This window comes from Poromitra crassiceps, assembly GCF_964638095.1.
Source record: "Poromitra crassiceps genome assembly, chromosome: 30".
NCBI classification, from domain to species: Eukaryota; Metazoa; Chordata; class Actinopteri; order Beryciformes; family Melamphaidae; genus Poromitra; species Poromitra crassiceps.
Window position 1 is genome coordinate 16,738,558 of NC_139652.1, and position 16,710 is coordinate 16,755,267.

The 16,710-nt window shown below is 40.3% G+C and overlaps 1 protein-coding gene across 1 annotated transcript; it reads right to left on the reverse strand.

Moving 5' to 3' along the window:
- Window positions 1-3,462: 3,462 nt before the first annotated feature.
- On the reverse strand, window positions 3,463-16,161 carry LOC310800319 (sorting and assembly machinery component 50 homolog A). The gene is made up of 15 exons (XM_083662909.1): window positions 16,040-16,161; window positions 15,248-15,358; window positions 14,601-14,702; window positions 13,830-13,917; window positions 13,233-13,339; window positions 10,453-10,583; window positions 9,815-9,902; window positions 8,981-9,109; window positions 7,698-7,769; window positions 7,505-7,591; window positions 7,252-7,322; window positions 6,983-7,050; window positions 6,490-6,636; window positions 5,265-5,406; window positions 3,463-4,192 (listed from the first exon to the last, which is right to left on the reverse strand). Exons 1-15 carry the CDS (start codon window positions 16,058-16,060, stop codon window positions 4,147-4,149), a joined length of 1,410 nt encoding a protein of 469 aa, XP_083519035.1. The 5' UTR covers window positions 16,061-16,161; the 3' UTR covers window positions 3,463-4,146.
- Between the last annotated feature and the right edge of the window lie 549 nt (window positions 16,162-16,710).

Below are 16,710 nucleotides of genomic sequence, written 5' to 3' on the forward strand. Positions count from 1 at the left end.
CAAAATCTAATTATTATAAGGATTCCCTCACTAATGATTTTAAGAACCCTAAACAATTTTGGAATAAAATCAAAACTATTATGAATACCTCTGATAAACAACCTATTAATAAAATAAGAGTCTCCAATAATATATTGCATGACTCATTGTCTATTGCTCAAGCTTTCAATCAACATTTCTCATCTGTCTGTTCTACTCTGCTACCTGACTCCTACCTGAATACTGGCTCTCATAATAGCTCTCCTTGTACTAGTTCTTTTTCTTTTAGCAAAATTTCTCCAACTGATGTTCTGAAGGCCATTAATGAGTTAAATGTTAGCAGTAGTGCTGGGCTTGATGGGTTAGAAAATAGATTTATTAAACTAGCTGTCAATGTCATTATTTATCCACTTGCCGATTTATTTAACCTCTCCTTGTCTACCTGTGAGTTACCATTTATTTGGAAATGTGCACGCATTACTCCACTGCATAAAGGAGGAGATATACTTGATTGTAACAACTACAGACCTATATCCATTATATGTTCTATTGCTAAGATATTCGAAAAATTAATTTATAATCAACTCTCTAAATATCTTAGTAATAATAATTTATTATCACCTTGTCAATCTGGTTTTAGGTCTAATCACTCCACAACCACTGCACTCCTTAAATTTACGAATGATGTGTATTCTGCTGCTGATAATGGTGACCTCACAGGTGCTATATTTATTGATTTAACCAAAGCCTTTGATTTTGTAGATCGCTATTTGCTTTTGGATAAACTCCATGCCCTTGGCCTTTCTGATAATGCAGTTTTGTGGTTCAGTGCATACCTCCATAACAGAAGACAATGTGTAGTCTTAAATGGTAAAAAATCTGATTTGTTGATTCAACAACAAGGTGTGCCCCAGGGTTCAACACTGGGACCACTTCTTTTTTCTATTTTTGTTAATGATCTCCCACTAATATTCAATAATTGTTTTGCCCAACTTTATGCAGATGACACGGTCATATACACTTCTAAACCAGATTTACTTCAAATTCAAACTTATCTTCAGTCTGATTTCATTATTTTACAAAATTGGCTTTCATGTAACAAACTTTTGCTCAATAAAACTAAGTCCTATATTATGGTCTTTGGTACTACACAGAAACTCAATTCCAACCCCGGTTCCTGTGTAGTAAGATGTAATGACGGCACTCTTTTGCATGAAGTTGAAAAAATCAAATATCTTGGTGTATGGCTTGATGCCAAACTCTCATTCAAATCTCACATTGGTCATGTCTGTCAGAAAGTCAACTTTGGGATCAATGTCTTGTATCGTTCTCGCAATTGTTTTTCATTCAGTGTTCGTAAGAAACTTGTTTCTCAACTTTTATTACCACTGCTCGACTATTGTGATGTTGTTTATCAAAACGCATCAAAATCTGACCTTATTCCACTTAACACAGCTTATAATAGAATTTGTAGATTTGTCCTTGGTTGCCCTTTTCTTACTCACCACTGTACAATGTATCAGACACTTAATTTTCCATCCCTAAACACAAGAAGACACATTCACTGGCTTCAACTTATTTTTAAATGTATTCACCTCAGTTATCCTCTTTACTTAAAACAGTATCTTGTACCTTTCTCATCCAGATATCAAATGAGGCACTCTGCTCAGCTATATTTCTCTGTTCCTCATGCAAAGAAAACTATTGGCAAAAGAGCTTTTAGGCATAAAGCACCAACAGACTGGGACAATCTACCTGCTGATATTCGTTCTATCTCATCATTTGGTTTGTTTAAGCATGCTCTGTCCTCTTTGTTTGTGATTCATTGCTCTTGTTATCACTGATGACATTTATATCATGTATATATATATCATTTATATCATATATTATATTATATCATATAACAGATCTGATCGTAGTTGGCGATCCATTTTTGTTTTGATTGTTCATCTACAGGCCTTTGGCCACCTTGTGGTTGTACTGCTTCATTGTTTTCATTGATTTGTGTGTGTGTGTGTGTGTGTGTGTGTGTGTGTGTGTGTGTGTGTGTGTGTGTGTGTGTGTGTGTGTGTGTGTGTGTGTGTGTGTGTGTGTGTGTGTGTGTGTGTGTGTGTGTGTGTGTGTGTGTGTGTGTGTGTGTGTGTGTGTTTTTTCTTTCTTTCTTTGCTGTCTGCATGTTAAATATGTTTTTCTCTGTTTGCTATGTAATGATTGTTCTGCATGTTGGGACCCCCTCGAAAACGAGATGATTCATCTCAAGGGGTTTATCCTAATAAATACAATTTCAAACAAGAGGGGGGGGCATGGTGGCACAGGGCCTTTCCGTGTGGAGTTTGCATGTTCTCCCAAAGCAAACATTCACCATGACGTGTACATAGGGGTTGGCTATAATGTAAGTGATGACAGACCAATGGGCAAATAAAAAAATCCAGTTGGGAATCCACTCTTAAGGTGAGGAGTGACCATTTTTGTTGTTGTGCCGTTTTTCTCCAGGCAGGCTGAGATGCTGAATTTGCCCCTCTAAACAGCTCGATTTAACTTATTATTTCTGTATTTTTTTTTTCATCTTGTAGTAATGGTGCATATTTATCGATACAAGCAGTGTTTTTATTCCAACATGACACAATTGTATGTTTAATACTAGATTGAAATGAGCCCAGAATGCAGAAATCTCCCATTGTGATTACATTAGAGCGTGTTTAGAGCAGTGGGTTCATCCTGCCTTCATATATATACACACGATACAATACACTTTGTCAGTTCACACTGAAATTTGTCTTGCAAGACAGCAGCAGTCCCACACACAAACACATGACAAAGAGAACAAAACCAAAAATACAAAGATACAGATACATACACACATACAGCACACAGAGAGCACTGGTCACTGCTCCACTGACACTCGGCCATGTTCTTGATTAAGCCTCAGGATCGACTGATGTATAAAGGACTTTCTTAGTCTGACCTTGAAAGTTGGAATTAAGTATCTCCTGCCAGAGGGCAGGAGTTCATATTCTTCACATGATTAGTGTTTGAGGCAATATTTCTAGCTAACCTCAATACACTGTTGACATATGTAGACTCATATAGACTATGCAGTGGTTTACCTACAATTTTTGAACAAATATTCATCTGTAAGTAGTTGTGATTTTAAGGTAACAGACAGGCATCCATACCAGGTGGTACTGCAGTACTGTAAAACACTCATAATCACTGAGGTAAAAAATAATAGAAGAATCTGTTTACTAGCACCAAAAGATCTTAATCGGCGAAGAAAGTATAGTCTAGACAGACACACACACAATATACTGTATGTCACTAATGATGTCACAAGATGATTTTGGTCAATAATGTCACAATGTCTACATTGACATTGTGACATGACCAAAATCATCTTATGACATCACTAATGTCATAGGCATTGTGACATCAGTGGGACAAAAATGCAAACAGACAGCAGACAGATATTGCCCACTTTTTTATAAAGGATAGTATATATAAACTTACATTCTGTAGATTGAGAAATCTTCACACATTCAAGCCTCTATTTTTAATTGTCTGAGCTTCTCTAAAGGTCGTTCTCATTCTAAAAACCCTTAGTGTTGTAACAGTAATTAACCTTGTTCCATGTGTCAAACTATGTTGTGATGGGTCCTTGAATTTGAGGGAATTGGGCATTGAAAGTCCTTGAATTTGATGTTTAAGTTTGGGAACCCAGAGAGCTGCAGTTGGACATTTGCTCAGCAGTGAGCAGCCTCTCACTATCATGTGTATGCCATGATAAGAGAGATGTAGGGCAATAAAATGAGCAGACAACATATGCCTGCCATCATCAAAATTTTGGATGGCAATTTTTCGATTCTAAAAATTCACAGAAACTATAGACGGGTACATAATTTATTTGTGTACATTGTAGTCCAGACCACATTTACATTTGACTCATAACGGCACTCGTGGTTTTGTCTCCCCTTCTCGGTGTCCATATATCTCAGTGTCTTGCATTCTTTGTACACGCACACACATCAACAGTAATCTTTTCCACGTAATAGTTTGGTTGGCTGTCCCAATTCGCAGCGGCTTCAATTCTGTACAGGCGATTCATCCAATCAAATGTCCCTTGTGTGAACTCAAGTGCGAAACAAGGATCCAGATCAAAGGAACGTGATCTCACAGGAATCTGATTCCTGCTCCAAACTGGACCCCGTCACATATCCTGTGGGGAGAGTAGTCAAATAGCTCAAATCAAAGTGAGAAGCTGAAAATATTCAATGCATGGGAAAACAGCTTTTTAAAAATAGTAAATACATTTTCTAGAGGACGCTCTGGAAAATGGGGATAACATTAATGGGTGGAACCCACTTTTTTGGTCTCTTTGGAAATCCAAATTCATTAAACTATGTGTCCTTAATATCCTTAATATTGTTGGGTGAGTTTAATGCTTATCCAGGTCTTGATCATGCTTGGACTCAGTCCCCAAAGCTGGAGTGAGCTGTCCGTCAGGGAAGACAGGTGTGTTTCTCCCCATCTTCCATCACAACCTGAAAACTAATTTCTTGAAGAAAAAGGTTTCCTTCCCCTCTAAATCTCCATCCTCTCTAGGTTACATGACCATTGTAGGTTCACGGGAACATTTGCTAGACCTGTTGTCTGGGCACTGATTTAGATCCTTACAGTTATTTACTATGCTGTAAATGCTGTATGTGTTTTCTGTGCTGTCTGGACGCAGGTTTTATCCGTTTTGATTTAGATTCATCTTTGCACCTGCAGGGGGTGTTAAGTTAAGTTCCTTCTATATACAGGGTATATGCATGAATCCTGAAGTTAAATTCAATACCATTGAAGATCTTTTTAAGACCCTTTCAATCAAATTTAAGACTCAACACCACTTTCATCACATCAGCGATAGATGTGTGAATCACAAGTTTCATCACGATACGATATTATATAGATTATTTGGACAACGATACAATATTTGCTGATATCACAAAGTATGCCACGATATGATTCTGATTCAATTCAGGTGTCTGCGATCGATATGAGACAATATCATATGCCCATTTAACACAATCAGCACAATAGCTACCAAATTTAATGCCTCATCAAATGGCAAATAAGACTTTTTATGGGCCTTAATTTTCCCTAAATCGATTTATCAACTTTCAATACTTTTCAAGACCAAGCGGATACCCTGATATAGTATACCTTTAATGCATAAAAAGTGAATGTAACTGATGAGATTTAAAATCACTGTGGCTACTACAACCAGATAACTCAACTGTCTCTACCTGTCTCCACTCTGGACTCCCATGGGAATGCAGTAGTTGAGTTCCAGTCTGGCAATATTTCCCAAACGCAGCACGAGACCCGCACCATACGACCAGCGGAGACACTCCGCCAGTTTCTTCAAGTGTGCTTGTGGACCCTCACCTGAGAAAAAACACAAATGTTGAACCTCAGTCAGACAGACAGACAGACAGACGGCACTAGAAATTTTGCACCAGTCTGTATTAGAACTTGGTTGTCATCAAAGTTTGATCCGAGGCTCACCCAAACAAGGAAAACATTAAATAATAATAAATACAATTAAACAATAAAATAACAGCTCAGTTCCATATACATAGTATTTGTGTACATGGTCCAGGATACTACACACAGCATTCATCGCGTCATCAGATCACAGTAGTATTAAACAATGGTGTTGTACATGAACAGGAAAAATAGATACAGCCTTTTATGAGCCATAAACTTGCTAAAGATGGACTGCTGTATTGGCACTCCTCATATATTCACATATCTAAAGATGGACTGCTAAACTGCATTGGCACTCCTCATAGACTCACATATCTAAAGATGGACTGCTAAACTGTATTGGCACTCCTCATAGATTCACATATCTAAAGATGGACTGCTAAACTGTATTGGCACTACTCATAGATTCACATATCTAAAGATGGACTGCTAAACTGTATTGGCACTCCTCATAGACTCACATACCTAAAGATGGACTGCTAAACTGTATTGGCACTCCTCATAGACTCACATATCTAAAGATGGACTGCTAAACTGTATTGGCACTACTCATATATTCACATACCTAAAGATGGACTGCTAAACTGTATTGGCACTCCTCATAACTGTAATGGCAATTAGCGCGCTATCTTTGATTTTTTATGAACTACTCAGATTCACATACTGTATCTAGCAGGATTGGATCCTAGGCCAATGGGGGCACATGTGGTTCCAGAAGTGGGAGACTCAACTGCAAAACCATCTCTGTGTAAACAGTATTTTTAGACCCGCATTTTTAGAACCACAGTGTTAGACCTGAGCTCAACCTGAACCACAGTGTTAGACCTGAGCTCAACCTGAACCACAGTTAAAAATTCAGCCCATCGGGTGCTACTGGGTCCCATCAAGTTCAAACGAGTGTCAAGCTCATGTCAGGTCAAGCATAAAAGGACCAACAGATTCTCATTGCACTGGTGCTCACTCGGTTTCTAAAATACTCACCATAGTTGAGGTTGCACAGGTTCCCGGCGTTGAGGAAGAAGTGTGTTCTGAAGAGGTCACCAAAGCCACCCTTGCCCGGTCTGAAGGGTAGAGGGGTGTAGAGGTGGAGCCCTCCGGCCCAGTAGGCCTCTCCTCCCAGGTAGTCACCTGCCATGCCAGTAATACAGTACCAGCAAAGAAGGTTTCAATCCACCATCAAACGTTGCATTGTTTCATTCTGACCAGCAGGGGGCCATGGTTTATCAGACCATGGAGGAAAAGGGTTCAAAGTGATTTCACTTTAGTTTGCATAATGCAAAAGAAGTCATGAGCAGTCGACCAACGATTACTGGATATACAGTTCGTTTAACACACAAACTATGACAATGTCACTTAAAATGATCTATTTATCTGTGTTCCATTTCACAATTAATGATTTTCCCTCTTCTGATGATTTTAAATGTTTTTTTTTTTTGGGGGGGGGGGGGGGGGGGGGGCAAGGTTAATGTCTCACCTTCACTCTGTGGGCCCATACTGTACATACTGAATCCTCTGATACTGGTGGGGCCACCAAGATAGAACCTACAAGGTGGACATAAACAAAATACCATTTGACACTGTATGATATAGAGTCATTAGCCTTAGAGGAGTACAGAAAGAAGCCTACGTTTCATCAAGACTATAGTTTGCAAATGGCTCTGGGCAGATTAACAGCACAAGTGAGATCTATTTAATCAGTGTTTAGTATCATAACAGGTAGGTATGCTGATTGTATTTTTGTACCTGTCTGCTATGCATGTTGGCTTGTCACCAAAGGGCAGGAGCAACCCGCCCCACATAGAGGCAGAAAGGACCTGGAAGAGGGAGAAAGACATTTGAGTGTTTTTTTTATTGTTATTATGTGTATGTTTTATTAGCATGCATGTGGCTTTGCTTGTCCTTTGTCCCAGTAAAACAGCATCAAGTTAAACTGTGTTCATTCCCTCTGGATGAGAGCGTCACATAAACGGCTAACATTTAAAATGTGGAATCTCACAGAGTCCCAGAAGAGCGTTCTGTTCAGCTGGATCTCAAAGTCTTCCTTCAGGAAACTGGCGTCTCCTCCGGTGTAACCAGCCAGCTCCTACGCAACATAAACACATCAGCCTGGTGGACGAGATCTGTCATACTGTGTTTGTACACACACACCAGGGTTCAGAAAGGCTGTGGCTTGGTGGTGAACCACAAACCTGATGGATCTTCAACAGCCCGCCTTTCCTGGGAAGGATGGAGGAGTTTCTGGTGTCGATGACCATGGCATGCTGAGAGAAGAGAAGGTCAGTACTGTATGAGACCACAAACACCTACTACTGGACAATATCTCCGGATTACTATGTCTTATTTAAACCAAGTCATGGAATTTCAACTGCAGGTCAAATTCTGAACAAGCTCAGCTGCATGTAGGGATGTGAATCGAGAGCCAGAACCGTTTACGATTCCAAATTGTCCAATTACTCAGAATCATATGCCTCTGAGGTTATCAAATCCTTTTATCGATGCCGGCATTTTTTCTTATTTTAACATCTTCAAATATTATTAGTCTGACATTCTACACTATGAGGCCATTTACACCTGGCATTAACATGTGTTTTCTGCCATCAGATTGCAATAATACTGTGCTTGACCACATTAACCTGATTCCATTTACACCTGGTGTTAACATGCGTTTTTCCTGATCCAGATAACATCCAGATAACTTATTAACACCCAAAATGGTTGTCCTCTCAATCCGCATACTGTTGCTGTATACAGATTGAGAGGACACATTGCATTTACACTTGTGTTAAATGTGTACAAAATGCATCCCTGACCACCTCCGGAGGTGGTTTGGCCGATCATATTCCAATCCGTCTTCAATGTGTCTTGGGGGCGTTTACACCTGGCATTTCAAGTGGTCAAGTACAATCAGATTGCAATCTGATGGCAGAAAACGCATGTTAACACCAGGTGTAAATGACCTCTACGTTCAGACTCAAGAGATGATAAAACAGCTGTGTGGACATGGAAAACGTGTGTAGGCCTACTTTTTCCCCAACCAGAAAATTGATCAGGAATCAATAAGGGAATCGTTAAAGAATCGGACCGATAAGCAAAATCAATAATGGCATTGTGTCAATAAAATCTGATCAATTCCCATCTCTAACTGCAGGTACTGTAGATCGAGTTATGCTTGAAAGAGTAAAAACCTACATACAAACAAACAAAAAGGTTGTGCAAGTGCCAGATGATAACCTAAGTTCTAACCCAGAAGACATGGAATGTTTAAATCCACTATTCAACATGAAAAGGTAACCTATGAATGTAGACTAAAAAATATTTATTTGGGAAATGTCACGATAGCTCATGAATGTTCAGCAAAATATGAAGGAACCCCTACAGCTAATTTAATTAATTAATTAATTAATTAATTAATTAAATTTAATTCAGAGTTTGCAGTCAAATCTCCAGTGTGAAATAGGGGGCAGTTAGATACCGAAAGAGAGGACTTGAGGGAATGTCCGCTCTCCTCCCTGACAGCAAAGGAGGCAGTGCGAGCCAGACAGCCCAGCTCTCTCCACACTCCCTCCCACTTCAGGGTCTGGTTGGTCTTCCACACAGGGAACTGTTGGTGGGCAAGAGAAGCAGATCACTGTTAACAAAGTACAGTTCAATACGTAGAGTCACTTGAAGTATAGTTGTTGGGGATTGAACATTTTAGGGTTTAAGGTTAATGCTCTTTAAAAGTGAAAAACCCTCCCTCAGATACTCGTACACTGCTGCATATGGTAACATCATCACAGATACATTGCAATATACATCGAACACATTCCAAGAGTTATTTTATGAGTGTTGTAATTTTAGGGCCATATGAAATCTGTCCGTTATATATATATATATATATATATATATATATATATCTCAAAACACCCCAATCCAAAACGGAATCATTCCTCTAGGCCTATTTTACAATTATGAAATAATTTACAGTAGCTTACTACAATAATTAAGTCTACTTTTGATTTTGATCATTAGGCCTACTTTGATCAATTTCTGCCAAATTATCGAAAATTCTGCAATATTCCATGTTTTATAGTTAGTACCATTTTTATTACCAAATTCCATGATTCCATCTGTTTTTTCCCCATTTTGCAGAAATCATATGGCCCTATAATTTTGATTTTGAAAGTAATAAAGGAAAAACATGAAGCGAATATGTTCATGTAATTCATCCAAGTGGAAGGAGGCGAGAGAATGAAAACAACAAATTAGGTATTGAGTAACAGATGAATAAATAGCCATGGCACGTAAATAGAAAAAAAGTATTTACACTAATTTCTGCGGAGACACCTCGGTCTGTCTCCCTCAGTGAACTCCATGGAAACTGGCCTGTTACTTTGTACAAGTTGATTGAGACGCTGAAAGTGGAAATAGAAGAAAAAAAGAAAAAGAGAGAACACATCAATCCCTTACTTCAAAAGAACATAATAATACATTAATATATAAACCCAAAAACATGTGTGTATGTGACATAGCAGCCAAGGATTAACCTCCTATTTGTCCCAGCTCTACAGTTCCAAATATCAGAAGAGGCCCTTGAGCTGCCCGATGTCCCGCCGTAACCACCATGATGTAACATAACCAGTTATGGTAATGAAGTCATTAACTAAGCTAATTAATGCACTCATTTCCAATTATATCTATGTCAGCATACTTGTCTCCACATAACACATGGGTGGTATTAATATGAAGTCTGTATCTTTATTATGTAGAGTTAAGGAATTATAGTAGTTTCGAGAAAATCTGTTCATCTTTAATTTGTAGATTTATGTCGGATGAAATTTCTATCATGTATTGTTCTTGAGTTTCTGTTAGCAAAATGTGTCTACACACAGAAAGACATCATGTACCACCATGTTGCCGGGAACTAAAAGAGAAACTAACAGTAATGATGCAGTCCCGTCTTACTTGCGCTCAAAGTTCCCTGGCTGAGGTTTGAAAAAAGACAGGCCGTAGGACGTCTCTTTGGTGCCGTAGGAGAACTGGAAGGTCAGCTTCTCTGCCCGACCAAACACGTTGGGCACCTTCAGGCCCAGAACCTGTAATGTGACAGTGAGAGCTAGTCAGCGTTTCCTTAACATTCATTCTCCAACCGCAAGAAAAGGCATTGAAATTAAGAAAACATTTACAATCAATTTGACTCAAAAAACAAACACATTATAGGTTTGAGTCAAATGTATGTTAGCCAGCACTGTGGCACCACTACATTGCTGGCTTGCTGGGGTAAGCTAAGCAGGTCTGGCTGTGATCAGTCCTTGGATGGGAGACCATCTGGTGCTGGAAGTGGTGTTGGAGGACCAGTAGGAGGTGCTCTTTCCTCTGGTCTCATGAATAATCTCCCCAATGCCCCAGAGAGAGGGCCTCTGTCTGTCCTGTGAGTGAGGTGAGCACCGTCCAGTCCTTTGGATGAGATGTTAAACCGAGGTCCTGACTCTCTGTGGTCATGGAAGATACCATCGGAACATATCGCAAGAGTAGGGGTGTGACCCCGGTGCCCTGGCTAAATTCTCACACAGGCCTTCCTTCAATCATGGCCACCTAAATCATCTCTTGTTATCTACTGTAATTGGTACATTCAATCCTCTACTCTCCATCGTGATAGCTGATGTGTGGTGCCATGCATCACCCAGGTGGGTGCTACACATCGGTGGTGGATGAGTTGAGTTGTGAGTCGCTGTGCAAAAAGGGTCAGCAGCGCCTTTTGTGTCTCCGGAAACTTGCCAAATTCCAGGTAGACAAGACCTTGATGAAATTGTTCTACAGCGCCTTCATTGAATCAGTGATCACCTTCTCTATTGCTTGCTGGTATGGCAGCCTCGACATCAAGAATAGGAACTCCCTAGGGAGAATCGTGAAAACGGCTTCTAAAATAGCCGGAATCCATTTTAGGAGCCTAGACCACATTTTCAACCTGCAGTTGCTGAAAAAAGCAAGGGCTATCTGCTCAGACAATGCCCATCCGCTGTGCTCTGAATATGAGCTGCTTCCATCTGGCCTTCGTCTTCGTGCTCCCTTGGCCAAGAAAAATAGATATAGGAATTCCTTTGTGCCTGCTTCGATTCGAGCTTTAAATGCTACTTAAGAGAATATACAGTAATGTAACATCTATTTGATGTTTTTATTTATTTTATGTTCTCCTATACAATAGTTATATTGTAGCATTTTCTTTCTGTAATATGTAGCGCTGTGTGGCTAAGTCTCCTTCTCAGACTGCCTTGCATTTTGCACTTATCGTATTTGCACTTATCGGCCTCTAATGCACTTTAAACTACACTGGCACTTTTGAACTGAACTTACTTTGCACTATGTCGTGGTCTATTGTGTCTCCATTTTGTTTTTATGGTTTTATGGTCTTTTATGGTTTTTATGGTCTATTTGTGTCTGCACTTTGTTTTCATGTTTTTATTTCGAGTCTTTTTTGACTGTTTTGTTTTTTGCTCTGCTGCAACCCAAAGTGCCCTTCTGGGACATATGAATAAACTTGAACTTGAACTTGAACTTGAGTCCCCCCCCTCCCTCCCCATGATGCACTTTGAGTACTTAGAAAAGTGCTATATAAATGCAATCAATTAATATGTGTATTATTATTACTACCTTTATCCTAATCAAGTTTCCCAATCAAGATGACCTAAGTTAGTGCTGCAGCAGGAAGTAGAAGTAACACTGGGAATGATGTGGAACCAAAGAACAGCAAACTAGTCAACCTCTTTGGGCCACAGAAAATGGGAATAGCTGCTGCCTCATAGTGCACTCGAGTTAAGTGTAACCCAACACCATCTGAACATGATGTATAGACGGTTTTCACCAGCTGCAACCCCACGGCATTTCCTTTTTCTCAGCTTCTTCTTCTGTGTTTTATGGCGGTTGGCATCCTTAAATGTTGCATTACCACCACCTGAATTGTATCAGCTTCACAGTGCTAACTATTGACAGTGTCCACTTTCTCAGCTATTCAGGGGGAAACACTGACATAGCCTACTTCTATTTCTATTTTTTTTAATGTAAAGATAGGCCTATGCATGCAATAACGTACTGATAGTCTGCTTACTCTGTAACATGTCGTTTTTATTAGCCTCTCAGGCTAGCTCCAGACCGGACAACAACGCTTCCTACTACCCAGCGTGCACGTCTTTCCGACAGGGGTGGTTGTTATGGCAACTATCATCAACAACAACAACAACTACTAATTACTACAAGACATAAAGACCGAAATAGGCTACCTTGTTAATGTGTCTGTCGGAGACACGGCCTAACATTAACATTTTAATATGAGCCGAATATCAGCCTGCGCTCAGCTATGTATACAGGAAGTAAACCGGATATCCAGGTGGGTTGTGATGGTTGTTATTGTTGTCAAGTTAAAACCGTCTATATGCAGAGTGGTTCCTGTTCATTCATTTACCAGTAGTGGGCCACCACAGCAAATATGTTACAACCAGTATTAGTTTACCCGTAAAACAGAAACATGCATAATCCCAATGTTATGAATTCAGGCCTGCCCATGTGTCTTGTAAGTTTGTTACTCTACCATCCACTTCTGCAGATAATCAACCATTATCTGGAGGTTGACACAAACTGGCAACCCACAGACAACAAAGGAAAAGTGCAATGAGGCAAATGTGACACTTTGTGAATGAATCAACAATATGAAGCCCATCACAAAGGAGGCATGAGAGGGCGCGGCTCACCATGCTTCCTTCATTGTTGCCGACCATGGTGTTGTAGCTGCCCGTCATCCGCCTCAGCTCAGTCACCTCAAAGGTCACGTCCAGGCCGTTAGGGAGAGCGTCCACGCCTGGAGAGAGGAACACAGATACATTTGGCTTGTGTTTTAATCCGGACACGCAGTGAGAGAGCAAGTCCTACATGAACACTAACATCTAGCAGCTTCAGAACCGCCGCTTGCAGAAAAAAATAATCCATTTTGGTTGCTCTCCAATGCAAACACAATTCTCAAACAGGGAAATATGGAACATTCCATTAGAATGATTTGAAACAACAGATGTGTCCAGTGATGGCAGGTGTCTAGAAGAAGTGTTCAGAGACATGGAGGTGATGTAGCGACTTTCACTGTTTCAGCATAGCAGTCAATTCTAGGTCTTCATTAATTACATCACTGAGTACATTTCATTGACCCTTCCTGGGGTTTACAATGTGGTCAACCATTACAACAGCAAGTACATTCTTCAACACAGGGGGGGGAAACAATGTTATTAGCACATATAGTATTTATTGACAAAGCAGCCATGTATGACAGATGTTGAAGGCCATGCAGTTGACATTACCTTGTGATGTGTCAATAACAACTTCCACTTTTCTGAAGATGCCGAGACGCAGCAGCTTCTGTCTGGCTTCATGAGACCTTTTCATCACCTAAAACAACACAGTGGACCATACTTTATTGCAGATGTAGGGACAAGAATACGTATACAGTAGCATAGAGGAGTATATACAGTAGCATAGAGGAGTATATACAGTAGCATAGAGGAGTATATACAGTAGCATAGAGGAGTATATACAGTAGCACAGAGGAGTATATACAGTAGCATAGAGGAGTATATACTGTAGCATAGAGGAGTATATACAGTAGCATAGAGGAGTATATACAGTAGCATAGAGGAGTATATACAGTAGCATAGAGGAGTATATACAGTAGCATAGAGGAGTATATACAGTAGCATAGAGGAGTATATACAGTAGCACAGAGGAGTATATACAGTAGCATAGAGGAGTATATACTGTAGCATAGAGGAGTATATACAGTAGCATAGAGGAGTATATACAGTAGCATAGAGGAGTATATGGCTGTGGCTCAGGTGGTAGAGCGGGTTGTCCCCTAATCGTTCTGGATAAAAGAGTTTGGTGGTTTGATCCCCGGGTCCGCATGTCGAAGTGTCCTTGTGCGAGATACTGAACCCCACCCGATGGTTGCGCCAGCAGCACCCTGCGTGGTAGTTTGCCGCCATCCGTGTGAGGATTGGGTGAATGTAGGCATATTGTAAAGCGCTATATGAATGCAGTCCATTGACCATTTATCTGTGGGAACATGTACTCACATCAATTAAATTCCTTGCCCGGAAAACTTCAGCGATTTCATAACTCAACAGGTCCTCCTTGGTCCGTCCCAGTCCGTCTATGTGAACTCGCTGTACTACAACCTGAGGAACAGAAAAGAAAGACACTATGTGAAGAAATCTCAAATCACTAACTCAGTTATTTCAAATGATATTAGATTAGAATTCTTCACATCAAATATAATAATAGATAATAATAATCATTGGATTTATATAGCGCCTTTCCAAGGCTCAAAGCGCTGACACAGGATGATTATTCGTTCACACCATTCATACCGGTGGTTCAGAAGCGTGGCAGCCACACATTGGCGCTCAACGGCCCCTCCGAACCACCATCATTCATGTCTACATTCATACCAATCATACCAATCATACCATTCATGTCTACATTCATACCAATCATACCAATCATACGAGGCAAGGAGGGTTAAGTGTCTTGCCCAGGGACACAACGATTAACAGCTGGGAGGGAGCGGGGATCGAACCGCCAACCCTTGCGTCATTGGCCGACCCGCTCTACCTCCTGAGCTAAAGCCGCCCTCGTAAATATGTGAGATACATACAGTATCCTATAGGCAAAGCCAGTTAGAGTCTTGTCGAATTACTATGTGGAACAACCCCAATCTTACATTCTTGTTTTCCAGAACTTCTTGCTTCTGCTCCTGCTCAATGTCTGGAGCTTCGATGTCGTCGGCGTGAACGCCAAGCTCGGGCCCCTGCATGGGCAGAGGGTCCAGGCTCTGCAATGCAACATATTATACAAATACATTAGAAATACAGTGTTGACAAAGTGCTTTGGCAATCAAAGTACACATCATAGTTGAAATGAATTGGGACAAGCAAATAAGAGATGGAGGTTGCTTTTAAGAAGGGCTTTAACACCACAGGCTATTATTGATCATCACAATAAACCATATGTGTATAACACTTTATGTATTCAACACCCTGATTCATGTTAATTTGATTTTGATAGTATGTATCAACACCCAGATTCATGTTCATTTGATTTTGATAGCATGTATCAACACCCAGATTCATGTTAATTTGATTTTGATAGTATGTATCAACACCCAGATTCATGTTCATGAAATGTGTTCTTGAAGAGAGTCCTGCAGAGGCCTGGCAGAGCATCTCTGAGGAACGCCTGGAAAAACTGACTGTTCACATGAAGAAAGTGGTTGGAGCAGTTCCAGTCTTCCAGATGCTAAATATTGGCATGTATGATTTTTCTCAAATTAAACCTAGCTTTTAGTCTTCTTTCACAGCAGGGAAGAAATAAAGTCGTTGCCTCTCTGCAGACATGTCAGTACAGTGTGAGCACAGTGAGTGATCCATGTTGCTGCAGGGCGCAGGCCTGCTGACAGACAGCCCACAGACAGAGGTCAAGCTGCAGCTAAAACATGCAGGTGAATTGTTCTTACCCGGGCATGGACGGTCCCCATGCTCAGCTCTACTGCGTGCTGTCTTGGCTAAATGTACGAAATCCTTTTTGTTGGAAAAAGAAACGCTAATTTTATCATTGGTCGGACAAAAGCGAAATCCTGTATGAGGAGGACGCCATGACACTTCCTGGCCACGCCTTCTTCTGCCGGGGTGCGTTCAACATCTGCCGCTGCGCAACGCTGCATACAAAACGATACAAAAGCCTACTTCAGTTTGTTTAATCTTTTTGTTGTGTTATTTCTTCTTCTTCGTGTTTTCTTGCATCCACGAGATTTCAAAATCACTTCATACTTTCAAAAGTCTTTGCTTGATTGGTTGAATGTATTGAACTTAATTGTGCGTAGGCTATTGATTTCAATTTCTTTAAAAATTAGAATTAGCCACAGACACAAAATAATTTATTTTACAGAACTACACAGTTTAAAAACAAAAAACAGTTACACTTTAGCATGCAGTTCCAGGCCTTGATGGAAGATGTCCTGTTACATCTCAACAATCCCACTTGTTATGTTCTGAAAGCTAATACATTCCAGGCCAATAGGTGGCACTGTAGAACTGTTAAGAAAGAGACAAGTAGAAGAAGAAGCAGGAAGTGTTGTACTGTAAGATGGAGAGTATTAGCCGAGTTATTACTACAGAGAAGATTCTG

Excerpts from the sequence above, each read along its gene's own strand:
- LOC310800319 (XM_083662909.1), bottom strand. The coding sequence starts at position 16,060 with ATGGGGACCGTCCATGCCCGG. Across the intron at positions 9,110-9,814 it reads GTGTCTCCGCAGAAATTAGT|TTCCCTGTGTGGAAGACCAA; the intron begins GTAAATACTTTT and ends GCCCACCAACAG. Across the intron at positions 7,770-8,980 it reads CCCTCAAGTCCTCTCTTTCG|CATGCCATGGTCATCGACAC; the intron begins GTATCTAACTGC and ends CTCTTCTCTCAG.